Source organism: Hirundo rustica, chromosome 1 (assembly GCF_015227805.2).
Source record: "Hirundo rustica isolate bHirRus1 chromosome 1, bHirRus1.pri.v3, whole genome shotgun sequence".
NCBI classification, from domain to species: domain Eukaryota; kingdom Metazoa; phylum Chordata; class Aves; order Passeriformes; family Hirundinidae; genus Hirundo; species Hirundo rustica.
Genome location: NC_053450.1, coordinates 73483971 through 73507227, shown reverse-complemented (window position 1 = coordinate 73507227; position 23257 = coordinate 73483971). Strand labels below are relative to the sequence as shown.

Below are 23257 nucleotides of genomic sequence, written 5' to 3'. Positions count from 1 at the left end.
GTCTGGGAGAGCATCCAGGGGAGAGAACTCAAGCTGAACTTGTATCTTTTCTCTCCCTAAAACTGCCAGTGGATGCCAAGCATCAGGTTGGCCTTTTCTGTAGAGTCGCTGAGGGGTGGTTTAGCTGATGATCAGGATTTGGGGAAGATACTAGTGAAAAACAGTGTGAGGCTACAGCAACTGAGCTGTTCTAACCTTGATATTTTGAGAGAAAAATGCTACAGCCTTTTTAGAAATGCCCCTTGGAAATGTTGATGCCTCGGAGCATCAAAAAAGCCTGAAAGGTGTTACAAAGTATTAGAAAGGGGTTTTAGATGTTCTCAAGATAACTTTTTTTGTTAGAGGTGAGTCTCCTAGCGTTGTTCTGTCCCAGTCAGTTCTCTGGATGATGCAGAGGTCTCCGCCAGAGGCCGGCATGGAAGACCAGAATGTGGTCTCTGTACCCTTCCTTGGTGAGGGTCTTTGAGGTTTATACCCAAGTATATGGGTGTTGATGTACTCCTACATTATTGCTGTAGGAGTTTGGAGGGCCACTGCCAGGGTCTTGCACGATCTTGGGGGTCAGGCACGTCAGAGAGTCCCAGCAGATGAGGCATTTCTGGTGACCAGAGGCAGCCAGCCACCAGGAGAGTCTGCTGGTGAGCACCTGATGGAAGAGAGGGCAGAAAGGCGGGTTTGTTCTGGACCACTGGGTATGTTTGGGGTTTGCAGCAGGCATAAAGTGTGTGGGGTTACCACACCACGTGTGACTGCGTCTGCTGGTGATGCTTTTCCTCAGAAAAGCACACCTTGAGCACCCAATAAGCAGCGGTTACTGCAGTGCCTAGAGCACGGTGTTTATAATACAGACTCAGATTTTAAGAGATTTGGATTTCTAGCCCATTTCAGTGAAAGCTTTTGTTATCTTTCATGGAAATTGATTGCTTACCAGTAAAATCCATGCGGTTTATTGTTACAATTTAATAAGGTTTGCCTGTGAAAACAGATGTGAAAAAGCCCTTAAATAGTTACGTGCCCTGCCAGCATCCCAGCATTCACTGCCTGGCTCAGTAGATATTTTCTCAAATGGAAGATGTGGATAAAAGTGAAATTAGCAGAAACACTTTACAAGGAATCCTAGGAAAGGTATGAGTGGCTCCCAAAGTATTTCACAGGTGTAGACCTTTCTGCAGGTGCAGACCTTGCTGCAGAGGCCTGGGTGTAGCATGGTACTCCAAGAATTTCCACTTCCTTCCCATCACTATGGCTTTCTTGATGCTACTCTGAAAATATGAGCAGTCTAGCCTTCTCTGGCTTGAGGAAGAGACCTTCAGGCCACAAGGATTTCTTCACTCTTCCCTGGGTGTAGGAGCCCAAAGGCTGTTTTGGGTGAGTGTAAACCCACAGTTCTACAGGAAGATTCATGTACATACATTAATGGGATTTTTAAATAACTGGGTGGGGGATGATCACTGTTAAGTTGGGTCATGGCTTTGTTTGACTTAGTGCTGCTGATGCATTGCTGCTGCCTCCTCTCCCTCCTCTTTTTTCCTGCCCTGGGTTCATTTAAATTCTTTCTAAGTGTCTTTCTCAGATGTGTCTTCTCAAGCTGGCACAAGGCTTTCAGAGGAACCCAGCTAATGGGAAATGGCTACACAGGGATTTAATGGCATTTAAACTGCATGGACCTGACTTTTGCTTTCATAACTTCATCAATCTCTTAAATAGCCTGCTGGAATCTTCAAAATCTGGAACTCTTCAGAAAAGTAGGGCATGATGGTGGTATATGATGCAAAACTTTCTTAGGCGTGCATTTTAGGCTAAGCTTTCCATGCACTTTTGGCTATACAGCAAATCTTTATGTAAGGAAATAATCTGGTTAGAAAAACAGGCCAAGGACACTGCAAGTTTCCTGTGACTCAGAGGGAAGCATACTTTTTTAATGTGTTTTGCAGTACTGTATATCTGTACTGTAGGGAATGCAGGAGCCCTCTTGCCTTTCTTTGTCTTCAGAAGCTGTGTGGGCTCAGGTGCCGCATGAGCAGCAGGTGGTCTGTGTCCTGCATGTGTCCAGCCTCACCGTCGCCTGACAGCTGAAGACTGCCCCTGGGACTGCCACAGGCTCCACTCTGGCCCCTGCTGTCCCAGGGGCTGCCTCTGCCGTCTCTCAAGAACTTTGTGGAGTTTTTCCAAAGCCAAGAGACAACATGTTCTCTGTTTGCTTGACTGACATTGTTTTCATTATGTGGTTTTGTTTCTGCCTCTGCCATCTCTCAAGAACTTTGTGGGGTTTTTCCAAAGCCAAGAGACGACATGTTCTCTGTTTGCTTGACTGACATTGTTTTCATTATGTGTTTTGTTTCGTTATGTGGTTTTGTGTTTCATTATGGGGTTTTGTTTCCCCATCCATCCTCTTCTCTCAGTACCTGATAACCAAAAGCTGACCTTATGAATTAATCTGGGATTGAGGGAAATATTTCTCTTCAATTGAGGTGTAAACTGAGGCACAAAGGAGATAATCAAGTCTGACTGGAAAAAGCCCTGCACTTGATCCAACATATGCCAACACAGGAGCAGCTGCATCTTTGATGCTTCTGGAAATACCCAGATGGTGAGCTTGGCTTTAACTTGTTTTCTTCCCTCAGTGTTTTCTTCAGCTGTATCCCTCTGTGATGATGGAGTTCTTTCTCTCATTCCACCTCACATACTTTTGCTTTGGTCAGATCTGAGCCGACTGGTGCTCAACACTCAACTCTTCACAATGGCCTCGTTGGGTTTTTTTGTAGTTGTTGTTTTGGGGGTTTTTGTTGTTGTTGTTGTGTTTTTTGGTTTGTTTGGGGGTTTTGGTTTTTGTTTTTGGTTTTTTGGTTTTTTTGGTGGTGATGGTGGTGGTTTGGGGTTTTTATTTGTTTTTGTTTTGTTGTTGGTGGTGGTGGTGGTGGTGGGTTGGTTTTTTGTTTGTTTGGTTGGTTTGGTTGTTTTTTGCAATTTAACTAATTCTTGCCCTGAGGAAATCCCATTCAATGCCCTAAAAAGAGTGACCCTATAACATATGTCCTGTGTCCTGGGATGATGGACTTAGGAGAAAAGGAGCCAGAGCCATAGTATATCATATTTGTAGAACCTTCCTACCATGTTTATAGCTTTTATGCTTTTTTGTTTAATTTGACACATCCTAAAGCTGGGATTTTTTTCTAATGACTAAAAATAGCTACAGTTATGAATGTGACCTGCACCTGGCGATTGAAGAGCGTACCTGGAGATAAAGAAGGAACAGAGGTCTCCAGACAAGCCCCAGGTTCAGAGTCTGGGAGGTGGGCTGTTTGTCTGCAGCGGTTAAATCCCACGGCTGGCTTCTGTACAAACTGTGTTTTGCAGGAGGTGGCCTTGGGAGACCTGCAGACAGGGAATTACTGTAATCCAGCCTGGATGTCATGAAAGCATAGATTAATATTTCATCTTCTGCCTCTGACTGTTGTCAGGCTCACTTTGTTCCTGAGCAGGGGCTGTGATCCTCGAAAGACTGTGTTGAATTAAAGATTAAGCCAGTGTTTTACTTGATGGGAAGAGCAGTTCTCTGTGGAGGATGGTGACAATGCAGCTCTTACCCAGCGCTGCCTGTGGAGGTTTGGATTTTCCCAAATCCAAATGACAGAGCAAAGCTGCAGCGTGCTGCTGGGGATGGTGTGAAGGGAAGGATCCCTGGCAGCTGTGAGCCATATTAATGAAAGTGATACTGCTCATTAGCCGAAGGTGAGCAGGAGGCACTGAGCAGCTCCAGGAGATGCCACTGACTGCTGTGTGTGAGAGCTCATCAGCGATGAGGGAATGGGCAACAAGTATCTGCTTGGAGAAAGGGAAGCTGCAAGGAAACCGGCATGGGTCGGCAGAGAGCCCAGGTCAGAGCCTTCCCCCAGGTCAAGGATGTGGCAGGGCAGCCCTCTTCACTGGAAACAACACACCTGAACTGCCACAGCTCTCTGCATGGAAACTGATTTCGGGATGAATGATTTATATCTCTTTACCCACAAATTGGTTCTGATTGGTTAAGTCAAGTGATTATCAGCCTGATTAAAACCAGCCCAAGAGAGCCTGTGCACATTAGTTCAGCTTAATTTTCCAGTTAGAACAGCTCAATTTGGGTTCTTTTGGTGTTGTTTTTAAATACAGACCAGACCCTGCCGTGGTTCCCGGCTATCTCTTCTTTGGACAGTTGACACGCTGCACTTTTCCCTTGCCTTTCTCTGAACACAGTCAGTCACGCGAATCCTGAGACCACTGAGAGAATTTGAGGCTCATAAGTGGGAAAACTGTTGGGCAAAGGTTTACCCTGGAATGTGGAGGATGCAGCTTGAGTGTACGACCAGGAGTAGTGCCCGTCGGTCACCGTGACCGAGAGCTGCTGTCACACAGCCTGCTCCTTGTGGCTCAGCCTGTGGTACCTGACAGTTTCTCCTGGCAAAGTGCAGGTGCAGATTCTCATGGGGGCTGGAAACCCTTCAGAAACCTAAAAAGGCTCTCGCAGAAGAGCTGGGAAACCACGGGCAAATGCTGCTCACTGTGCCTGTGAACATGAAGAAAAGGATAATGCAGTCAATCATGCGAAGAATAAACCCCACATTTTTCAAAAGCCACGGGTGCAAAATTGATCATGTAAAACACCCTCAAAGTACATTTTTATGAACACGTTAGTGGAATTTCTGTCTGCTAAAAATTTTTTTGAGACCAAAGCGAAGAAAAATGAGTTTAATATAGCTGGCCTGTTTGGTTCTATTGCTCACCAAACAGATGTTTTATTTCACTCATATGAATACACTTCAGGAGGCTGCAACTGCAGCTTTTTGAAAAGGATACCAGGTGATCAAAGACCACATTTCCCTTGCACAGAAGTTGGGTGAAGGCTGCATGACGACTATTCCACTACAATTCCCTGGGAAAGCAGCCAAGCTGATAATACAGCACGTCTGCTTTCAGTACAACCATGTTTGTATATTCTTTTGAAACACTACTTTACCTTGGTTTGGAACAGAACTTTTAGTGGGGCCGTTGCTTAAATTCCCCATTTACTTATCGATTTGTGTCCAATTAACACTCTCACACAAAAATACACAACACCCCCACACTACTGGCTTCTGCAAAAAGCTGGCTTCAGCACAGTGGCAGCAAACAGACAAAAACCGTAACTCCCTGCTGCTGCATGTGGTGTGAAAGTAAATACTTTATCACCTTTGTCAGCAGAAAGCTGTGCACAGAGACTCAGGAAGCACCTTTGGTGGTCAACACCAGTTACTATGGCACCAGGAGTAAAAATCCCATTGGCACACACACACACGTGCACGCATGAGCAGAGATGTTCCAGCAGTTCCTGTGCCCCTTTCCTGATCCGCATTTACAGGAGCTCACTGCTCCATCAGTGCCTCCTGAGAAACCACTGAATGCGCCCAGCATGGCACCTGTGAGCCCAGATTTCGCACATTTGCCTCTGGAGGGTTTCTGTTCATTTTCTATCAGTTTGGGAGGAAGGGCTTGGGCAGAGCAGCAAACTGTCATTCATGTGGGAAGCTGCTACAATGGGAAGGGGAAAATGAACCACCTGAACCCATTTTCCCAACCTCTTGTGTTTCCCTGAGAGACAACTGAAACAGCAGCATTTGGTCCACTAATTATCCACAAACCTGTGTACAGTTTTATAGATATAAAAGCATGCTGCAACCATTGTAAATTCAAATGTGCCAAGAGAAGAGGCAAATTTAAACCTGACTAGGCAAAATTGATGTGCATAATAACTTTAATTATCCAATGAAGTACAGTTTTCACATAATCCCCTGCCTCTTCCCATGCAAGTGCTCCATAGTGTTCAGTGAAAAGGCAGCTGGTCTATTTTCCCTTTGTAGCCTCCATAATATACCCTAAATGATTTGTTCTTCTTACAGACCGATTATTTAATACTGGCTTTTTAAGAGATGGTCATCATTAACATACATGAGTGCTCCACATTATCACTAGGAGGTAAGAGGCTTTTTATATGCATATGTTAATAATATATGTTTAAAAATAAATTATCTCTATATATATTAATATAGATCTCATTTTTACTTTATATATGAATTATGTTTATGTGTGCCTGTGTTACCTGTAGGTAGTTTTATAGGTTTGGTTAAGTGTAATACCATGTATAATTAAAATTATTTAATGATATGGGTGTTTATGTAGTGGGGAGCTGATTTGGAGCATGCAGTTTGCCAAGTCTGGGATATCCTTGTTTAGCTTATTTAGCATTATAGAGCACATCTCAGTCTCAGCATGGGTTGGCTGATATCATTTATATGATATATATATATATATATATATATATATATTGTTGATATCATTATTTCCCAGTGGTCAGCAGCTCCACAGCCAAAGCAAAAAGGGTCCAGAGCTCACAAAGTTTTCCCATAAATATTATATTTAGCTATACATAGGAATTCGCCAAACAGAAGAAAATTCCTGTTCTCCAGAATAAGATGGGTTGGCCCTTTTCATTTTCCAGGCTGCTTTTCTAATTCTGGGACAGCCTGTGATACCTTTGGAGGTATCTGTGAATACTTTTTGGGAGTTTTTTGCCTTACTTGGATGATGCCCAGCACAGGGGCTGGTATTGGGTGATGGGGAAGATGGTGCCTTCTGAGAGGAAGGCTACTGGCAACCCCCATGCTGAAGCTCTTCCTTACCAGAGATGAGAGCACATTATAATTTTAGAGAATGTTGGGGAGAAGTTAGGCTTTCACCTTCTGCTGTCACTGTTGTTAAACCCCTCTTAGTACAGTTACTGCAGATCTAAGTTGGCCCAGGGGTCTGGGAGCTTCCTGGGAGCATCGTGGTGCGATGTTCCCAGGGTACTGAGACAAAGAATGGCTTGACACAGCCCCTGCTCCAGTTACAACACTCAGGACATTCTTCCCACTGATGTGCCACACTACAGCCTGGCACTGAGGACAGGTAGAAAACCTCCCTCTGCCCTAGGAATTGATTAATGCCTCTTTTCCCTCTGAGGAGTGTCTTTCTGTAGTAGCACCTTTGCCTTCCCTCAGGGGCTCCAGCTGCCAGGAGGTGCTGCCAAGGGTTTGGTTGCGCTTTTTTAGGAGGTGAACTGTGCTGCTTGAGTGACCTGGAGCAACCTGAAGTGCTGCCAGTATTGTCTGGGACTTCATAGTTATGGATCTCTTGGGGAGAAAAATATCCACCACAAAACACAGATGAAACCACACTATTTATGCTGAAATCCAACAGAATTCAAATCCTCCTTGGCAGCAGCAGCTCAAGGGGGCAGATGGCTGAAAGAAAGCCAGGTGTGCCCTCCTCCTCTTCCTCCACAGTGGTCCATTTGCCACAGGTTTCAGGAAGTATCTTGGGGGAGCTTTGCCCACTGCAACCTTCAGACAGGTGAGATAAAGAGCAGGGAAGATGTGCAGCCTTTAGGGTGAGGATAATGATGAAGAGGGGAAGATAACTGGGGAAGAGTGAGGCAGCAGGGGAGGAAGGCAATGGGGACACAGAGACCTGTGGCCTGCACTGCCAAAACTAGCAAGTGCAAAGCTTTACACAAATGCCCCAAATGGAGTCACACTCTCTGGAGGATACTGGGAGACCACCTGCTTGCAGCAGGGAAACATGGACACAGGCCAGCAAAGCAATGACTTCTCTCTCCAGCAAGATGACCAGCGAAAACTTAATGGGAAACAAAAGTTATAGTTTTCCTGAACTCCTAGGGAAAAAATCCGAGTCCTTCGGTGAAAGTGAATGGGATTTTAGATCCACTGGAAAGTGAAAGGCAGCATCCCCAAACCCCCCTATGAAGAATGAGGGTGCCAAATAAGTTTAACAGCTTGTGCCTCTTTTAATGGAAATATCACATTTATGCACATAAACACAGTAAAGTACAAAGGATTAGAAAATAGGCTTAATTTCCAGCCCCTAATTCTAACATACTGTATGTTAATCCCTGAGAGCACCTATCAATTGTCGGTCTCTTGCAGGTGGTACTGAGAGTGCAAATTCAAGTGCTCAGCTGCGGCACAGGTTGCTTTTCAGAACCAAATCTGAGTGCTAAATCTTCAAAAGCCTGGGCTGACAGTAAACAAAAATTAACAGTTAAACCATTCAATCCAGTGTACCAATTTGAAATCTATCCTGATACCTTTGCCAGCCAAAAGATTGCCTTCCTGCTTTCCAAAGAAATTTCTTCAGCTCGTATTCTGGTCACCCCAAAGCCGTCACAAAATTGGTGCCTATGAATTGCACAGCACTGATGCATTTGCAGATTAAAATGTTCTTCATATTCCCAGGACTGGGCAGGTGTATTGGCAGGTGCAAATTCTTCCAGCTCTGACCTAGGAGGCTACACGACAATGCAGCCTGGCCAGCACAGAAGTACAAAGAACAGGCTGCGTGGAAAAATCCTTATTCCCCACATCTGTCCTAACCTCTGTCAGACCCTGCAGACAGGAAATGGCAGTGCTGATCTGGGCACTAGTTTTCAATCAACTGAATTTATTTCTCCCATGACATGCACAGTTTCATTACAAATTCAGTGAGACCGTGGCCAGGATTTATGCTGTGGGACTAAAGGATGGAAAAGTTTTCCCTCTCTTTAATTGAGGGGAGAAACTGGTGACAGCAGCTGGGGTCTGCCTGGGCTCCAGTACAGCAACACCTTCAGGAGGACACACTGCAGCACATTTCAGTTCAAATGTGTGCAAAGCCTGAGCAAAACCTTTCCCTGAGCATGTGCTCTATGCTGTTTGCTTTGGACCTCTGCTTCTATGAGTGTGGTGTTTCCTCAGCAAGCAGCAGGTTTACAGCCCTTCCTTGCCAGAACTTGCCAGGGCTTGGCTTGCTGTTCAGGCTGCCCGCTGGTACAACCAGAGGAACCCTTGATGTGGAGCACAGAAACCTGCAGCAAAAACCTGTGGGAACTGCCACTTGGAGATGCACTTCCACACTAGGGAAGGTTTTCTCCCTGTGTAGAGACAGAGGGGTGAGGTACTGCCCTCCTCGGGCACCCTGAGGTGTCGTACCGAGGCTTACAGTGACATCTGGCCATGTCAGTGGTTGAGCTGCCCGGTACTGCACCTCTGGGTATTCACAGCATGTAGCTGCACTTGACACCTGGGAATGTTGCTTGAACCTCTGAAAGCTGGATAATATTCTTGTCCTGGCTATATTCGGGAAAGGCGCACAAGAAGCCTGGTGATTTTTTGAAAAGGAACTTAAATATCAACCTAAAAAAAATACCCATTGTGCTTCACCATCTCCCTTATTTCACAGTTAAAAGCAATGACAAAAAAATTCCCTGAGACTAAAGAGGAGACAACAGCTAATGGATAAAGGGAAATCTAGTGAGGGAGGCAAATCTTAGGTGATGGTGGCAGTCAAAATGTCTCGTCTACTGTGTTTCTTCAAAGAAATCAGTCCTTGCACCTCATTTATACTTGCAAAAGATGTGACTATCTCAGCTGTAGAGATATTTCATATTAAGCCCTTTTTAGATTCAACAGAGCAAACAATATGGCTAAGAACTGCATCGATACAGACTGTATAGACCTGTAGGGTTTAATACCTGTACTTAAAATTTGTTTACTCTAATAGAAATAAAGTGCTTAGTATAACCAAAACAATTGTAGACCTGGATTTTCACTGCCAACCAACACTCTTGTAAATTTTAAACTTTTAATTATTACTATAAACCTTTGCAATATGTCTACCTAAGGAAGGAAAGGGAGGAATGTCTAGTGCCAAAAACACAACTCCTTAACTTTGTCCATTACAAAATGAACAATCACAAAATACGATCCTTTCAAACGTGTTTTTCAAGCTGTTTCACAGTCATTCACCAGGAGCTGGAAAAACAGGAATCCACAAGAGGACTGCCCCACTTAGAACGTCCCGTCAACAGCAGACTGGTACACCTAGTAAGTCTTCCAGCTCAAAACACCTTCCTGCTGCACCATCAGACAAGCTGTGGCATAGCCCTTGCTGTATTTCTGATCCTTAAAGGCCATCACTCAGTATTCCAACTCCATGAGCGGTGGGCATGCACGTAGGCATTCAGTCTGTTACCTTGCTAGGATAACAAGACTAGCGGCTCAAGAACCTTCCCAGCAACTCCCTTTAAATCAGGTCCTGCTCTGGGCAGGAGACACCTGCCTCGGCTTTTGAGCCTCTGCTGCTCTGTTCTTCTCCTGTTCCTCTGCCTTCCTCCGCTCCTCTTTTAGCTCCTTGTATCTCCATTTGGGAATCTGCAGATAGGGGTCGTCCTTCGCGCTGCTCCTCCTTCTCGCCTTTTCTGGCTGGAAGGTGGGTGGAGGGGCCTTGCTGACGCGGACTTTGGGGATGACGAATCCCGGCCGGACGCTGCTCCGTCGCAGCAGGTGGAGCGGCAGGAGGCTCGCTTTCCTCGTGGCTACTGTGCTCACTTGGGACATCGCAACGCTGATGGGCTGCAGGCTGGCCCGGCGCTCCTTCTTCCTGGGGATCACTGTGACCCTGGAGTTCTGAAAGAGCTTCTCGTAGTTGCTAACGTGATCTTTGTCTTGGGATCGGATCTCCTCTGCTCTCTGCTTCCTGAGGATTTCCTGCACAGCCAGTCTGCGTTTCCCCACACAAGGTGGGCTGCCTGGGCACACAGTCCGGCACGCCAGAGCGATGAAGGGACTTCCCAAGCTTGTTGTCACCTTCACCATGTGGTCAAGCACCCCGTCCTCTTCTGGGCCGTAGAAAGACCGGAACGAGACGGCTGCCCTTACGCATTCAGAAATCTTCTGCAAACAGCTTTTCGGCTCTGCAGCCTTGGCAAGAAGTTCCTTCATTTTTGGCCATTCTGGTTTATATTGATCAGAAAACTGTTCTGGGCATGGCCTGTCCATCAGCTTCTGCATGACGAAGGCAGACTCTGATCTTCCTGTGAAGCAGGCCCATTCCCATGAAGTCAGTCCACGGCTTGGGTCAGTTGCATGAACATTTGCCCCTCAAAAGAAAAAGAAAAACAATTAGTGTTAATTAATTAAACCACCCACATTCCTGTTGCTGTGATCAGAGGTGAGTCAGGCAGATCCCTGCGAGAAAATGTCGCATAAAATACACAATAATATTTGTGTCAAAGCAAACATGCAATAAGGACAGATCTGGTTCCTGACTTCATGAACTCCTAATTTATTTAAAACAAGGTAAAAGATATTAAGGCTGCATATATGAAATTCTCTTAAAATTACAAATAATGAAATAATTAATTTCACCAGCATTTAGTCTTGACTGCCATTTTAATATCCTTTCACTTGAGCTCACAAGAAAAGTGTTACAGACACAGAAAGAAACAATTGTCTATACAGAAATCCTTCCCCACATAGAATAGTGGACTGTGTACTGGTCACTTCCACTTGGAAGAAAGATCTTAGGCTAATGATCATAAATTCCATGAAAATGTCCACTCACTGTTCACGAGGGTAAAACAGCAAATAAAATATAATTAATTTCCTAAAAAGCATTAAAAATAGAACAAAAAAAATTAGAAAGTATAAAAGCAGAGATAGAGAAAATAACAAATGTGTCATTCTTGCTCTCTTATGTCTGAAAGGACCCATTAGGAAATGTTGAGAAGATGGTAACAAGGGTGATCAAATATAAGGAAAGTTTCCATAAATGTCAGAGTGGATAATGGATGAGATGGACCTTCAGTCTGAGCCCAGAGCAGACATTCTCATCTACCTGCCTTACTTTCGGCTAACAGTTCCTTCATTACCAGCCCTAAGGAAATGAAGTAATTGTTAGCCAAAACACTCTGTTATTGACAAGTGGACCAGCCATAAGATGTGAGATACAGGCTACACAGCAGAGGCTTAGAGATTTGAAGTATTATGTCCTGGAAGGAAATTATTTCTAGTGGCCTATCCTCCTCCCATTCCCAGTTTATGGTCTTTATCTCTCCAATTCTGACACCTGTCTCCTCATCCCCTCACTTTCCCGCACCACGCCCCCCCCCCCCCCCCCCCCCCCCCCCGCCCCCCTACATTTCTGAATCCTTTTCCATCTTTGGATTCCTTTTGAGTTCTCCATCTTCTTGTAGGACCCCACACGTAGGCTTTTGCCCTTGTTCTTCACTCTTTTTTTTTTCAAAAGCGTTCTTCACTTTTTTGTTTTCACTATTCTCCTCCAGGGAACTTGGATGTTTGAAGAGAGGATGCAAGAGTAACAGGAGAAGCAGGCATCCTAGTCTGCCCTGTGGTGTCCTTTACAAATTCTCTAGTACCATATCTACATTCCTTGGCAACCAGAAAATTGCAGGGAAGTCCTCCCATAATATTAGGGTGGGACTGTGATTGTTTATGAGGGTGGCATGTGCCCAGTCCTGCTCACAGAGAAGAGCTCTGTAAAGGACACAGTAAGCTCAATTCGAAGTGCACCTGTGGAAGAACTGCTGCAGAACAATGCCGGTGGTTTTGGAAGCTGAAATTAGCAGGACACTGTTGCAAATACCCAGCAGATTACAGCTGGTGAATGCTAAAGGATACAAAAGACCTGTCCAAAAACTGGCTCGATGGCACCAATTAAAAAGAATCTCAGAGACGTGTCAAGGACTTGGCAATTGGCACCATATCCTGTGCTTTGCATCCAAGTGATCCTGGGCACACCACCTGGGCACACACATCTTGATGTTTTACAGTATATGGGTACAAAAGTGAATGAATGAAATCAATAGGAGAATGAGGGAATACTCTCTGGTGTCAGGCAGACAGGTTCTTAAGCTGAAAATCCTTTGGTTTATATTTTGCCTTTGAACTTTGACTGATCTCAGAGGGAGCTTTGCATGCCTCAGTCTGCAGACTGTTCAGCAGATCTGCGCCACGTTCCCTGGGACAGGCGCTGGAACTTTTCCCAGCTGCCTTCAACATACTGAGCTCTGCAACATTCAGTCATGGTTTACTCATATCTCTGGCCCTGCAGATCATTTCTGGGTTTCTTGAAAGAGTTTAAGTCTGGCATACAAAGTACATTTGATTTATTGAAGAGCTTCTTTACCAGATGACGGACCATTTTCAAACAACCAACACAAACCTGACCTACACAGATCCTGTCACAAAAGTGACAGTCTGTCCCATTGCTTTGCAAGAAGGAGATGTCCAGAGACCTGAGGAAAAGACCAGAGACCACCATAATTTTTTTTCTGGATGGATTACCTTAGAGACAGTGCTTCAAACTAGAATAAGGAGGACTTGATATAAGGAAAAGCAACTACAAACCCGTTTGTGATGTGTTCAGTATAACCTTTCCCACAAAGGGTATTTTGTTATTACAGGAAAATAAAGGCAAAAAGAGTGCACGGGGACAGTGATAAAACCCTCAACTTTAACTCTATTAAATTATTTCCTAAGTCTCTGAGAAAATCCCTAAAGAGAGGATGCTGGAGCCGCAGATCAAGAATAGATGTTGAAGGAGACATCCTAAGCAAAATTGCTGATCACAGTTTAAGTGTAATTTAAGTGAAATTTGCAGGAAGGACCACTCAGAGAGAAAGCACCAGGGCACTGCAGGAAGTCAAGCATGGGCCCTGGATTGGAAGGCAGAAAGGAGCCAAGGAAGAGGAAGAGTCAATCAAATCAGAGAGTTCACAATCTGCAGGTTTGAAGAAAGGATTAGAAGATCTCAGAGGCAGAAGAGTTTGATGAAGTTAATGACTGCAGAAACTGCATATAAATCAGTGAGGGGAGGGAAAAAGACATAAAAACACGTGCCCTCCTGCTTCATTAGTCTGTTCTTGAACCTCCCTTCCAAAATTTCCTGTCTTTGAATCTCTCTCATTTCAGGCTAGCCTCTTTCCCTGGTCCCTTCTTAACACTTGCCTGAGTCTGAGCTCCTTCTCAAAAGAGCTGACTGTGACTGTGGCCAGTTATGTGGAAATTGTTTCCTTGATGTACGCGTAACAGGCAAGGAATTAATACAGGAAGAGCAACAGCTAAAGGAACTGTTTTCAAATACAAAATTTAATTCTCAGCTTGCAAACAAACTAGAGGTATGGACAGCTGCTGACCATTACCTTCAAGAAAAGTAATTCCAGTTCTGATATGGTGCAGCTTGAGAATTTGGAGCAGAGTAGTTCAAAAAGAACAGTGTGAGAAAGTGCTCACTGGCTGGGGGTTCCTCACCTTTTTGGTGGGCTGCACTCAGCTCTGGTCCTTGTCTGGGTTGTGCCTGTGCCTGTCCATGTGCACTGCTGGTCTGGACCCTGACCCACAGACTTAACTTGTTGTTTGACCTCAGACCTACCTTGTCTCTATGAACTTGCCCTTGTCATCAGAGACTTGCCTGGCGATCACTGCAGTGATGCCTGATCCAGGTTATTGTCACCAGCCCTGCCACGTTCCTTAAAGGAGCACCTTTGTTGATGAGGCTGGTGCTGAGGCCCTTGCTGTCGCCCTTGGCTCACCTCCCTCCGAGGAGAAGCCCATTCTTCCTGACAGATGGGTCCCCAGGTGTTTTGGAAATTCTATCTCAGAAAACAATACTACAGAGTATTGAAATCCCAACCTTCCCACAGAAATCGATGATGACTTTGTACCTTGTATCACAAAATCTCTTCTAAGGCATGATTTACCATAGTTTTATTGATTTTCTGCACAAATCAGGAGACATTCCTGAACAAACTTGTCATTCAGCAGAATGCCTTATCTGGAATATACATGAGTCGTGTCCTTCTGTAAATGTGAGAGCAATCTTATTGAACTAATTGCCATTTCAGTGTAACTATAGCCTACAATTTTCTTTCCGGAATGCCGCACTTGCCTTGCTTTTCCTAGAAGTTTCCCCCACGATCATTTCCAGCACAATTAATTTGAATACACACGCTCCTTTAGGATACAAATATCCTATTTTATTAAGACTTCACGTCCTTTTGAGATGCAGAACTGGCATCTTGAATTTAAAGACCGGGACTGAGGAGGCTCAGGCGTCTGTTCCCAGCCTGTTTTATGGGTGGTGTTTAAAGCCCAGTCTCCAGATCCAGGGCCACTCTGACAACGTTACTAAAGCAGCACTGAGTTTAGACTGGAGATTAGAGCAGGGCTTGACACGTGAAAAACAAACAGCATTTCTGGCTGGCTCTCCTGATAAGCGCTGGCAGCAGCGCGGCGCTGGCAGCGCAGCAGCCTGTGACAAACTGCCGATGGGAGAGCGGGCCCCCTTCACCCACTGTGCACTCACAAACAGCAAATTCACATGTTCCAAAGACCCCCTCTGAAACAGCAACATTATGGCCAAGTATCTCAGAGTGCCCTAATCTTGTAGTGATTGACCTTGGCCCCCCTCCACGAACTCAAATTTCAGAAAGAGCAGTCACTTTGGCAATCCAGCTCTGACCATCTGTCACACATTGCTGTTACCTCTTTCCCCATCTGACTGTGCTGAATCCATGCTTAGGCAGCTAGGAAGGTGAGTTATTTTGCTTTGCTGACCTCTTGCATTGCCATAAGTAGCTGGCCATCAGCAGAGGTCTTACCCAAGCCATTGAACAGATACTGAGTTTAAAAACCTCCTGGCTGTAACTCTTTTCTAAATACTCATAACTGCTTTGTAGCTGTGCAAGTAGACCCACAGCTGAATATGAGTGTTTCCCCTCTATGTTGCCATGCATTTTTACATTTTAATATCAAATTTTGCTGTTTTATTTTCAAAACTGTTTTTTTTCACCGAATCTTTTAATAACTTTTACCTTCTTCAGCTCGCTAGTACTTCACTGTCAGCGCCCACTCAGTGTCCCCTAAGTCCCAAACTACTTCTAAATCCGTTCTGAATGAGCATTTCCCTCCTTCCCTCCTTCCCTCCATGTCACCAGACTAAAATGCTGTGCAGTGCTAAAAAATGCTTAGATATTTAAATGGGTGCAAGCGATTTACTACACTTCCTTTGTGGCCCCTATTTTGAGCTGTAAATGCGAGGAACTCCAAAGCACTCACTGAAACTGCAATTTAGAAAATCAAAGGTATATTAACTCCCCAGATCTTTAGTTGGTGGATGATCTGTGGTATCCTCACCATCTCTGATGCAAAAACAGGCTGATAAAACTTTCTGTAGGCAAACTCAAGATGGAGGATAAGAAAGCCATTTTCTGGCTGTCTAAAGGTTTGTTCCCCCCAATATTCTCTTTTCTTATGAATCACGGAAACAAGAAGTGGCTATTCAGAAGCCAGAGGCAGCAACCACAGCAGTGAATTTTGATAATGATACTTTTAGTATCAGAATCAGAATAACAAGTACTGAGTAATTTACATAGCTGAAAGGGTTGCGAAACAGCTTATGGTGACCCAAACAGAAAGAACAAGCTGCCCTCAGATCTCCAGTGACAATAATAGGTCATGACACCATAAGGAAAATTTGACAAGTCAGAAAATCATAGGGTGGACGTTTCATTTTAAGTGATGATTTATAACACTCACTGTGAAATTCTGGACTAGCATGTGCATGAAGTATGTGTGAGTCCAGAAAGTGTATCTCTTCCCAGCAGTGTTCAAGCTCTGACAGTAGTTTCATAATTTGTTGTCATAAAAATTTAAAATTAATCATCTGATTCTTAAGCCTTTGTGCCAGAGTAACAGGCTACAGAACCTAGCAGAAAATAACACACCAGTTACCACATCATGTTTTCTGTGTCATATCAATGTCTGGAAACTGGATGTGATGAAATGAAGGCTAGTAATATCACTATGCTTGATAAAATCACGTGACTTAAAATACTCTGATTATGAGGGGTTAGACTCAGCTGTGACAGCAAAATCACTGAAATTAAATCCTTATTCAAGATCTCTCTCAATGAAATGGACCTGTAGGACTCTTGATCTGGACAGTGACAATAGTCACACACCATTTGCTATTATTTCCACAATATTTAATTTGTGTCATATATTTGCAACTGAAAAACAAGAATATATACTAATATAAGCTAGTTATTTAATTATTATCCAACAGTTTATATTCCAATAACTTCATATAAAAAACCCATGCAATATTGTGGCAGAAAGATGCTCTAATTTAGGACTGCTCTCTTAGAGGCTCTTGACTCTCAAGGGGCCTTCTGAGTCTCCTCTCCAGGACCTTTCACCTCACAAAGCAGTACAGCTGGAAATTCAACAGCAAACAAGAGCCAAGAGCAAGAAACATAATTCCTGTTCTCAGATGTGAAGAGAGACAGGTGGGCAGAGAGAGATCTGCTCACTCCCTGTGCCACAGCTCCCTCCTTGCAGCCGTCACAGACCTGATGCTGCCTTGTTGCCCACAAACCTGAAGACCAAACTCAGGGCTCTGGAGGCGTTAACAAAAAAAGTCACCAAATTTCCCACCAGTGTTCCCTGTAGGGATGTGGCCCCTAGACCCAACACTGCTGACAGGAGCTGGAGCCCCCAAAACTTTCGAGTCCCCACCACAGTTCAAGGCAGGAATGGCGGTCTGGCTGTGGTCCCACCCTTGCACAGTCTGTCACACACAGAGATGGCTGCAAGTGACCTGCCTGTCCTTCCTGCCTGCATCATGGATTTCATTAACCCCTGTTCTACAAATTTTGATGATCCCGCTACTCAGACTCTCATGGAGACAATCAATCTCACCCTCAGAGCTCTGGGAGAGCTCCTGGGTCACCTTGTACAAGCAAACTGAGCTCCTGCAGCCTGTGCCTTCACTGCCTTGACTGTGGCTTATTTCAAAGCTGCACCCATTTCCAGGGAAGGCTGTACCACAGTTCCCAGGGCAAACATCCCAAGAGCCAATATTTTTCCTGGTAGTTGTTAGACGGTGACGAAGAAGAAGAAAATCACTTTGCATACCTGCCATCATCAAGGCTTTCACACATTCTGTTCGGCCCTGCATCGCAGATTTCATCAGCGCCGTGAATCCAAATGCATTCCTCTTCTCAATATCAAGCCCAGGAAAATAGTTCAACAGATAGTTTGTAATGGTTATGTGCCCTTTAAAGAAACAAAAAAAGCAGAGAAAACATGTCCCACAATGCACATGCTGTCTCAAGGATAAACCAGAAATTTACTCCTGCAGGTCTGATAACTGCAAAATACAGATAATCGATAAGATCTCTTTTCTTTGTGTCCTCTTCCACTCATTGCAGTCATCAGCCTTAGGGTTAAGTGGCCCTGTGACCAGAATATTGGGATACGAGTTGGTAAATCTGGGTTCCTACCTTCTCTTGAATTGCTTTTCTTTCTGAAAAGTCAGTTTAAGGCAAGAGAAATGGTGACTCTGAGGTTGCAAGGAGCCCCAGTGAGTAGCACTGCAGTGGGAATCCCTACAGCTTATGGAAGGAAGGCCCATCGCCAGGAGCAACTGATGGCAAAGGTCCGGCTTTCTCCCTCCCCTGGTAAATTTGAGCCTTACAATCATGGTGCTTCATTAAAAGTGATGACTGCACATAGTTGTTCCAGCCAATAATGCCATCAAACCCTGCCAGGCCTGATACAAGAGAAAGGAATATTTTGTGTAGGATCCCACATTTTCTTTTTTCCATCTGACAGTGTAAAACCACTTGCCTACTCTCCTGCAGTTCAAAAATGGGATTGATGTTCAGTTTTGGTAGTAAAATAAATTATTTAAGTTCTGTTTCTGAAAGCAACTGTTGTTGCCATTCATGTGCCAGGATAACTGGTGTCTACAAGGCTGTACTGAGGAGCTGAACACATCCCTGGCTAAATGGTTGGAAGACCAATTAAGACATCTAATCTTTATAATTGGACTATCAGATGAATAGCTAGTGCCATTACAACTCATTCAAAACAGTTTTCCCTTCACTTGTCAATCATTTTATGATGCTTTGATGCGCTATAAAATAATGCCGTCTGTCAGGCAGCTGCAACAATCACAATTTAATTAGTAGGAGCTGTAAAAATATTCTCTCATCTCGCTTTGCAGACCAGATGACTATTCTGTAATGCATGCCATTCAAATTCATCTAGAAATGTTACTGAAACAGAATATAATTCATACAGGACAATTTTAAAAGTCTGTAGCATCACATCTGTGGTGTGGATTTCATCAGAAGCCACTTTGTACCAGCACGGTCCTCCATTCACTTTGAAAAGCAAGTTAAGAAAGTCTTTGCCAATTAATTTGTGTTGCAGGTGTTACTCTTTCTCTCCTATAATTTTTTGACTCTGTTACCTTTCTGCATAATTGGAGACTCTCATGAAACCTGAGCAGATGTAGAGATAATGCAGATCAGATGAGCAACTCCAGAGCCATAGAAAACCAAATAAAAAACTCCCTGTACCTCGCGCAGTCTGATGAGAAAGATATACAAAGATTCAGCAAACCACAACTAGCTGAACAGGGCAAAAGTGAACTGGGTTCAGAGTAGGATCAAGTGACCTGGTCCTGCTTACTCAATACAGAGGTTTCAGCTTTACTGATCCTATGGCATAAAATCAGATCCTAGCAAAATCAGTTGCTACTGGGAGAATCTTTGTGCCCAAATTGTTTTTCAGGACGTGCTCTGATTCAGTGATGTAGAACTGGTGTCTTCATGAAGGTTTTAGAACAGTTGAAATCCTGCCTTTTGACCACAGGCACCAGAAACAGACTGAAACGAGTAGAAATAGTAAGATGGAAGATTTTTCAGAGGTTATTACATCAGTAAAGGTGTTCTTCCCTTTGCCAAAAGTATAATTACAGTAAGAGATGCTTTGCAGATTTGGGGTGATCCTAAGAATTAATCTTGAAATACCTTGCTTAACCAAAACTCTCTAGGGGACTAGAAATGGCCTCAAATGAGACAGAAAAAAATGTACCAGCAGTAAAATAAGAAAGAAAATTAAGAAGTTTGTGATTCCCAGAAGTTTTGTGTCTCAAGGATTCCTGGAAACCACTTCATTTTTAATCTGGAGGATCTTCTGTCCTCTGGGGTTTGCTTCAGATTTCCAGTTCAAACAGATATCAAATTCAAAGCAAAACTCAGAGCTGCCAAGTTTTAGTTCAAGCCCTGGCATACGCTTTTGATTTAACGCCGTAAAGTTTGCTCTGGCTCTCCTGTCTCTGCGTGAACAAGCAGCCTGTACCTAAATTGTAAACTGGGTGAGCCTCCTGTGACATAAAGTCTGCTATGAAAAGTATGCAGCTCTAAAATAAATGAGCCCGGGCTCAGCCCATTTGGTGATACTGAATTCAAAGCAGGCTCTTGCTGTTTGTAAGCCAGATCTACTTCCTACCAGAACTGGCATGCTAAGGGTTCACTTCTTCTCCCTGCAAGCCATATTTAGAGATCAGCACAGATGTCTATAATAGCTTAATTCACTTAATTGCTGCCACAAAGGAAAGGCCTGTAATGATGACAATATTACCTAATAGTCTGTGTAACACAGGCAGAGGGATAAGCTGCAGAGTAAGGAAGACCCTTTGTCAAATAACATTTCACTCCTGAATTGTACCTGCAAAATGCTTGTGTTTGGCCTGCGGGAAGTGAATGCTTTCCCACAGATGGATGGGACCAAGGACACCCCGAAGGCTTTATCCTGTGGGTGTTTTAGGTGTTTGTGTTTTCATGTCTTTCTTAAGCAGAAACTGGGATAACTTTCAATTTTGTGTTCCCAGCTCTACAGGCTTGCCCCAAACTGGTGGCTGTAACATAAAACATCTATAGTTTTTAAGCAAACACAACTCCTTCTGAACACCAATGCATGCTATTTACCATACACTGATGTAGCTATGTCCCCATCAGCAACAGAACTGAGAAAAAAAATGTAAGTTTCCTTATTTTCCTTTTTTTTTTTAAAATCACTCCCCTTCCTCTCTTCTTTCCACTTGTTATTTCAATTGCTTCCTTGTATCAATCTCCCATTCTTTTCTGCATTGTCCTTGTAATGATGTTTAATGATTTTGCTTCTGTTCCAACAGCATCACCACCCATTTCTGGGCACCACCTGCTGCAGACTGCAATGCACTTACAGTTCTGAAAGGGAAGCTCTCTTCAGAAAGGGACATAAGAAATAGGAAATATTGAGAAAGCAGGCAAACAGACCAGTTTTCAAACGTGAAATTTTCACATAAAGCAGAGCACTTCATGGTTATTTTTCGGTATTAATAATCTTGTTAAAACTACTGCTTTTCACTGATCCTTCCAACCTATTTTTCTCTGGTCAGCCCATGCAGAAAACTTCAGCCTTCTGAAGTTCTGATATTTCTGCTGGAGGATGAGAATCTCAAATTATCAAGCGCAATATGAGGGACTCAATTCACTCATCTTCTGAGATTCTAATTAATTGCTCTTTAATTTAATCCTACTTAATTCAAGCTGATGCTTATATTTGATTTCTGGGCAGCCTATGAAATGAAATAGGCAAGTGTGGATTTTAAACTCCTCAGCACAAGTGAATAGACCTCTCTGTCATCTCTTTTGTTATTTATACCTGTTAACACAGATGCAGACTCTGAAACATGGAACAGTTCCTCGGAACCACACTTTTTTCCCCATCCAACTCCTCTCTGGGGTCTGGCCATACATGATGGCCCACCTGGCAGTGGATCATAACAAAAATGGCAGCACTTTCTGAAACCTTCAAGTACCACCTTACAAATACCTGAAATAATGTGGATTTGCTGTTAAGCTTTCCACAGGAAAACCCACAGTTTTGGTATAAATAACAGTGATCTCAGAAAATTTTTTTTGCAAAAATGTGCTTACTTTCACAGCCTAAAGTTAACTCCTCCCCCAGCAAATAAATTGTCCACTAAAGGCAAGCTTGCATAAACTTTGCTTTCAGGTCTTTATAACACACTGCTCAGTGTTACTGCTTAACATCCAGCAATAACTAAGCAGCATCTATTGCACTGTAACTCCTCTGGTTGCAATGTTAGCCTCACAGTAATCTCTATTAACCTTGCAGCAGTATCTTGTGATAATTAATTAAATAATGGGTGTAAACACTGTAGCTCAGGATTAGCACAGGCAGGGGAAAACATCCAAGGTGTTGGAGGCTTGTGTACGCTTCTGTTGACTACAGTCATTTCCAGTTGCTTTTGGGATCAATAGCAAGTACTGGCAGAGAGTGTCAAGTAAATGTCAGCCCGCTAGATTAATTCTGAGCTCATTATCATGAGTTATAAAGGTAAAGACGGAGGCAGTGTAGAACCTTTTTTAGTAATTTATATTAGGGCAGATAAATAAAAGTGGATTAGTGCTTTAGAGACTTTTCCACCTTCTTTGGAAAGCTACTGTACTCATGACTTTGCTATGACTGTGGTCACAGTTCTCTCTTCCAGTATTCAAGAACCATCTTGCAGGAACTTTAGCAGAGTTCACTTCTTGATACAACTCAAAGCAAAGTTACTTGGAAATGTCCAATGGAACTATTACTAAACTGACATGAAAACCAAACTGCTCCAATCTTTAGAAGTGGCTTGTACTGTCCATTGATATCCCCCGATGGAAATTTGTTCCCTTCAGGCAGCCAGTGTCTGGGAGTAAGGACTATGTCCCACAAACTCCCACAAACATCCCAGACTCCTCAGCAGTCAGCAGACATGCTAAAGGCCAGCTATGCATTTCCTTGCAAAGTGACTGCCTTTGCAGAACGTGCCTGAAGGAGACCAGAGATGCAGAGCTAGGCAGCCCCTGGAACAGCTTTGAGACTACAAAGTGATGGCATCCTTCCTTGGAGAAATTTTTCCTGATTTACATGCTTTAGTGCTTTGTTAACACTTGTTAGAGAAAACTAAAGCTTCCCTTAAAGATTAAAGCGCAGCCCTTCAGTTTTAACAGAAATAATCAAAGGATTGTTTTCTATCTGAACACTGGAAACAAAGAACCCTCCTGGGAGTTTCTCTTACATCTGTGCGATCTGTTACACTTGTTCACTGAATATTACCACGCAGCGTGGGATAAAAGAAAACCTTGTGCTAAATCCTGCTCTCACTCCAGACTGCATCAGGATTTTAACACGGTTGATGTCGATATCAGCTGTTACAAAAGTACAAAAGGATCATTGGCAAATACTAAATCCTGTTGAGGTTTTGGGGGTTTTTTTTGGCTTTTTAACTATGGAGTGGATGAAGACTGTTCTAGTAGCTAAGGTATTTCTTAATGATGATATGTTTCCTGCGGTCATCAATTACTAGAGACCCTCTGGGGTAGGTGCAGCAAGCATGGGAGAAAAGCACTAACACAGCACGTAACATGTCCACAGTGTTCAGTTGTTGCTTGCCAGAGCAAACTTTGGAAAATCAGCTGAAAGGAACAAAGCACTATAATACTGCACAC

The 23257-nt window shown here is 43.6% G+C and overlaps 1 protein-coding gene across 1 annotated transcript in view; it reads right to left on the bottom strand.

Moving 5' to 3' along the window:
• Nucleotides 1-9933: 9933 nt before the first annotated feature.
• ANKRD33B (ankyrin repeat domain 33B) overlaps nt 9934-23257 on the bottom strand; it is a 44073-nt gene continuing 30749 nt past the window's right edge. Inside the window, exons 3-4 of the mRNA XM_040055118.2 lie at nt 17826-17966; nt 9934-10987 (exon numbers count right to left, since the gene is read on the bottom strand). Of these exons, the coding sequence (XP_039911052.2) occupies nt 10137-10987; nt 17826-17966 (992 nt within the window). The 3' untranslated portion in view covers nt 9934-10136. The remainder of the gene's footprint in view (nt 10988-17825; nt 17967-23257) is intronic.